At 57.5% G+C, this 6,000-nt stretch overlaps 1 protein-coding gene across 3 annotated transcripts in view; it reads left to right on the forward strand.

Annotated features, from left to right (window-relative positions):
- Positions 1–3,895, forward strand: part of CADM3 (cell adhesion molecule 3) — a 29,465-nt gene extending 25,570 nt beyond the window's left edge. For all 3 annotated transcript variants that reach the window (XM_021681933.1, XM_021681932.1, XM_044916272.1), the window contains 2 exons: positions 1,755–1,880; positions 3,546–3,895. In XM_021681933.1, the coding sequence (XP_021537608.1) occupies positions 1,755–1,880; positions 3,546–3,664 (245 nt within the window). In that variant the 3' untranslated portion in view covers positions 3,665–3,895. The remainder of the gene's footprint in view (positions 1–1,754; positions 1,881–3,545) is intronic.
- Positions 3,896–6,000: the final 2,105 nt, after the last annotated feature.

Genomic DNA, 6,000 nt, shown 5'->3' on the forward strand with positions numbered 1-6,000 from the left:
CCATGGATAAGAGACCTGAGACCCGTGGGAGCGTGGTGTTTGTGTAGATGGGGTGAATCTGACTCCAGGACAGGCCTGGGTATGTGGGAACTGCCTCAGCACCACAAGCAAAGCTAGTGTAGGATGCCAGCATCAAGGACCAGTGTCAGCCCCCAGATCTCCCCCTGCCAATTCCGAGGCTGACCGGCAGGGCGCTGAAAGTTCTTGGCCCCTGTGGTTGGTGGTTGGTCTCCTGCGGGCCCGCCCTCCCCCACCCAGTCCTGTCTCACCGCGTCCACTTCCAGTGCTGACACCCGGCGGTAGGAGGAGGTTCTGCATCTCCTTCCAGGCGTCTCCTCAGCAGTCCTGGCCCCACCAGCCTGGAAGGAATAAAGGAGTTCCAGCAGAGACAGGGATCTGTAACTGATGACCCCACACGTCATTTTGGCCATGGAAAGCTCTGTTTTTCTAAGTCATTTCCGTTTCCATAGCCGGAACAATTATCCAGCATTAATTTTTTTTTTTTTTTTTTTTTTTTTTTAGTGTGGACTGTGTGTCACCTGCTGCCTGGGAGAAAGACAGGGGCGACGTCCCTCTGCTTCTTCCCACTCAACACCCTCACACCCACCTCATCATATCATGGAGCCCCCAGGCCAATCCTCCCCCCACCCCCAAGCAGAGCATAAAAAACCAAAACATAAATGTTTTCTTGTCAAATTAGGCATAGCAACAGTCAAGGAACCAAGAAGCTGGCCCAGTCGAGCTTGAGGAGACGTAAGATAGGAAAGACAAAATATACAAGGAGTCAGTGGGGCATCAAGACTCAAGCTGAGTCTGTGGGAAAACAGTAGCACTCCCATGGGTGGGAGAGTTGTATCTACGGCTAATGTAGTTTTGGACACATCAGAACTGTGTCCTGGGCCTGGGCACTGTCTTGGATATTTGGGACCCAGACTAGGCTGGTGCTGTCCGTGGCATGCCTGGCCCAGTGTGTGCTCTGAGGATCTACATGCCCCCCCCCCACCCCGTAGATGCTGCAGTGGAGGGCAGAGACATTAGCCACCATGGGAGGAAGCTTGGGGTGGGGGTGGGGGGTTGCATCCATGAAGGAAGTCTTTGCCTTTCCCACAAACCTCTGGATGGTGGGATGTGATGCTGGAGTCCCAGACCTCCCGGAGGAGGCGTGCTGGAGGACTGGGATTTCGTTGCATCTCAGAACTGCTCTTTACACAGCAGCCGTAGTCCGTGGCACTCTGGGAGGTGCTGTCAGAGTCCCCATTCCCAGCTTCGTTGGTGTTTCACTGCCCCTCCTCTGTCTGGTCTCCGGGGGACAGGGAATAGGTTGGGGGCCCCGCTAGAGAGGCCAGCTCTGAATGGCAAACAGACAGGAGGTAAGAGGGCCTGGAGGAGATAGAAGGAATATAGTCTGATACCCCAAAAGTAAAAGCAAGAGCGAGAACAAGAGACGATGTAGGTGTTAAAGCAGTGAACTTTGACCAAAGCTTCCGTGCCAGAAACAATTTAAAGGGTTGAGTGTGAGCAGATTTGTCCATTTATTCAGGAATACATAATTGTTTTAAACAATTACTGCGTTCCAGACACTGTGTAAGAAAAAAGGGTACAAAACAAGGCATATCCCCCCTGCCGTATGATCCAGTCCGTTCTGCTGGCGTCAGCCCGTGTTCTGTGCTGAGTCCGATTGCCCACGGCCAGACCAGAGACGCTCTAAGACCAGGGCTCTCCCCAGGTCTGACTGTGTGCATCCCTCCCCGCAGACCCCAGCCCGGTACCCTCGTCCTCCAGCACATACCACGCCGTCATTGGTGGGATCGTGGCATTCATCGTCTTCCTGCTGCTCATCCTGCTCATCTTCCTCGGCCACTACTTGATCCGGCACAAAGGTCAGAGGCAGCGGGGAGCCTGAGGGCAGGTAGGGAGGCAGCCAGAATCCGGCTGCAGGACGGGCCTTTGGGGACTCTGCTGGCCCCTTGGAGTGTGAGAGGAAGAAAGAAGACAGCCAGCCCTGTGATGACTGAGCACCACCAACCCGCAGTAGAGCCCGATCCCTCGGTGATCACCCAAGTAAAATGGAGCCTTCCCACTCAGTCCGCAGCTGCTCCCACACCACTCTGCCCCCAGGGTCTCGTGCTTTCAGGCAGAGACCTGCCGACTCTGCCACTCCGTCCCATCTCTTCCTGCGTTGGCTTCCTTTCTCATCTCTTTGTCCTTTGGTCCCCCGGCGCCTTGTCCCCACACCATCTCTCCTCTCCTCTCCTGTATCCAAGCCTGCTGACTCCTCACAGACTATCCCTCTGTACCTACTTTAGCCAGCAATCCAACTGCATGGGCTGACCCGGATCTCAGCTACCTGCTCGTGGCTGACCTGCAGTTTCCCTGTCCCCAACCTAGGGTGGGCATGCATGCTCACTACACACCTGCTCACGTGTACACACATGCATGTGCACACAGGTGCACACATATGCACATATGGAGGCACACATGTATGCATACACACATGTGCATGCAGGTACACGCATATACTCACACATGCACACATACCCACGGGTGTACACACACACACCTAGAGGTGCGCACATGTACATGCACACATTCACATGTACACATATACACACGGGCGCGCATACATGCTTACGCACACATGTGCAGATGCACACATACATGCATACCTGCACACACAGGTACACACACAGGTACATGTACATACTCACATGTATGCATATACATAGAGGCGCACATGCTTATGCACACATGTGCAGACACATGCACATGCATACGTGCACACATACAGGTACACAGAGACACATACACACCTGTAGGAGCACACATGTACATGTGTGTACTCACATGCACACACACATGTGCAGACACATGTGCACATGCATACGTGCACACATACAGGTACACAGACACACACAGCTATAGGAGCACACATGTACATGTGTGTGCTCACATGCATGCACACACACATGTGCAGACACATGCACATGCATACATACAGGTACACACAGAGACACACACACACCCACAGGAGCACACATGTACATGCGTGTGCTCACACGCACGCACACACTTAAACATGTGCAGACACACATGCACATGCATACATACAGGTACACACAGAGACACATACACACCCATAGGAGCACACATGTACATGTGTGTGCTCACACGCACGCACACTTACACACGTGTAGGCACGCATACACATGCATACACCCATACACACGTACCTGTGTATGTATACACACATATACCCACCCATGCATCTATACACACGCACACATGGGGCTTTTTTTCCTGTTTTATAAATAAGATTCTAATTAAGGACTGCATTCATTCATTAATTCATGAGGTGCGGTCAGGTGATGGATGTTGGCAGCAAGATGCAAATTGGGTCAGGTGGGGAGGTAGAAAGCTCTAAGCAGGAGAAGCATTGCAGGAATGGCTGTGGTGGGCGGGCAGGGCAGGGCAGGGGTAGGGGGCGGGCTTCAGAGGTGTGGAAACTGCTCCTGAAACTGACAGGAGGAGCTTCTCCCTCTCTGCAGGAACCTACCTGACACATGAGGCCAAAGGCTCGGACGACGCCCCGGACGCAGACACGGCCATCATCAATGCAGAAGGCGGGCAGTCGGGCGGGGACGACAAGAAGGAGTATTTCATCTAGAGGCGCCCAGCCACCTCCTGCGCCCCCCAGGGGCCCCACGGGGACTGCTGGGGCCATCACCAACCTGGACTTGTACAGAGCGACCCCAGGGCCGCCCCTCCCGCTTGCTCCCCAGCCCTCCCCACCCCCCTGTACAGAATGTCTGCTTTGGGTGCGGTTTTGTACTCGGTTTGGAATGGGGAGGGAGGAGGGCGGGGGGGAGGGAGGGTTGCCCTCAGCCCTTTCCGTGGCTTCTCTGCGTTTGGGTTATTATTATTTTTATAACAATCCCAAATCAAATCCGTCTCCAGGCTGGAGGGGCAGGGGCCCTGGGTGAGGAAAAGAACAACCCTGGAGTGTTAGGAGGAGAGCGAAGGCGGAGGGGTGAGGACAGGGTGCCAAGCCGGGCTGGTGTGGGGGGCCCTCCCCGGCCCTCCGCCCTCCGTCCTCCACCATGGAGCAGCTTCCTGGCCTCCGGGGGGGACAATGGGGAGGTGGTGAGCAGAAGCTGGAGGGGGCTTTTCCTCTGCTAGTCACGCACCTCAAGCTACGGACAGGGAAGCAGGTACCACCCAGTCACCCCTCCTCCAGCACAACGGGAGAGGGGTGAGTGGGGGCCCCGAGGAGGTGTGACCCGCAGGTGGAAGGCAGCCACGCAGGGACCCAGGGCTTCCGCATGGGGAGGACGCAGGTCCCTGCCCGGAGGGGGTAGATCTGCGGGGGGAGGATGGCGGAGAGGGCCGTGTTACCCCTTGCCCCTGGGGCGAAGGAAGCCAGGCCCCGGGGTCGGGGGGGGGGGGGGGGGGGGGGGAAGCTCCAGCAGCTGTGGGGGAGGCGCTGCTCCCGGCCCCTGGCTCTGCCCCGAGCCCAGCTGTCGCATCGCTCGGCAACCACTCCTCCCGTCTTGTGCCGCCTGTGCCCCTTCCCGTTCCCACAGCAGCCAGGCAGACATAACAACAAAAATACTAAAAGGCGCTTCGCTGCACCGAGCTGTGTCCTGCCCAGACGAGGGGCGTAATGTGAACCCTGTGAGTGTGTGGTTACGGTGTCCGTGTGTACATGCACATGTGTGTGAGACAGAGCCGGAGGGGGGGGCGCCCGGGCGGGGGGGCCCTGGGACGCCGCAAGGAGGGCTTCGGGTGGGCCGGGCTCCTAATCAGGCTGTGGACCTCACCTGGGCTGTGGCTCCGTCCCCGTGCGTCCCAGGCCACCCTCAGTGCCCATCGGTCATGGAGAAAACAGTCCCGGGATGTGTTTCGCTCGGTTGTCCATCTCGCCTCTCCCTAAAACACAGAGCATTCAAACCCTGCCTCGATTTCCCTTCTCAGAGCCATGGAGCCAGTGCCACAGCTTTGCTATGCACCCCTCAGGCCGCTCCCTGGCACCGACCCTGGGAGAACCGCTGTCACTTCTTTCCCCTACAGTCTGTCCCCTGCGCGGCGAGGGCTGGGGCTGAGACCTCGGTCTCCTTCCCGTTTCCACCCCTGCTTTTGATTTTCTGTCTTCCTTCATTGCCGTGGAGATGAGGTTGCCCACACTCCCTGAGCCAGGGTGCCCCTCGGCCCTGCTCACCCGCTCCGGCACATCCACCCTGCCGTGTCCGGCAGGCTCGCCCACCCCCTCAGTTCAGGTCATAGCCTCGTGAATCTTCCAGCCGCTGGTTAGGGCCCTTGGGCACCGCAGGCACCCCCCACCTCAGCCAGGGCCCCCCCCACAGCAGCAAGGCAGCCTAGGGCCCCAGGCCTGTCGGCTCCCTGTCTCCCAGCACCTTTCCTCTTTGAGCTGAACCACTCTGTCCATATTACACAGAAGCCATATTTGTACGGGGGGCGGGGGGCAGGGGCCGTTGTGCTGTGTGTGTCTGTCTGTGGGTGGGGGGGAGGGGAGCAGGGAGGGGATCGTGTATCTTTATAATCTTTCTAACTCTCCTGTGCTAATCTCAGAGGGGCCACCCTCAATATATCTGGATTATCTGTGTCGTCCGGCTGCCTCCTTCTTGCTCCAGTTGGGACGTGTGCGTGTGAGGGTGGTCCTGCTGGTGTCCTCTGCGTCCGGCGCCTCTGGGGGTGGCCATGTGCCTTGCCATGCCCCCTCCCAAGGGCATCCCTGTATGGAGACCACAGAACTCTCCAAGGGAGAGAAGGGTGTTTAGCCCCCTTGGGGGTCCTGGCCAGTGCTTGCTTTCCAGAGTGTTTGGGGAGGGGTGCCTGACTGCTCCCCATGGCCCATCGCCAGGCGGTGCTGGAGAAGGTTAAAATGAAGGCAGAGGCTCCACCAGCCCCACTGCAGGACAGACCCTCCCCAGGGACCACTGTCTAACCCGCTCACGTTGAACCTGAAACTGGAGTTGGCATCCT

This window comes from Neomonachus schauinslandi, chromosome 6, assembly GCF_002201575.2.
Source record: "Neomonachus schauinslandi chromosome 6, ASM220157v2, whole genome shotgun sequence".
Lineage (NCBI taxonomy): Eukaryota > Metazoa > Chordata > Mammalia > Carnivora > Phocidae > Neomonachus > Neomonachus schauinslandi.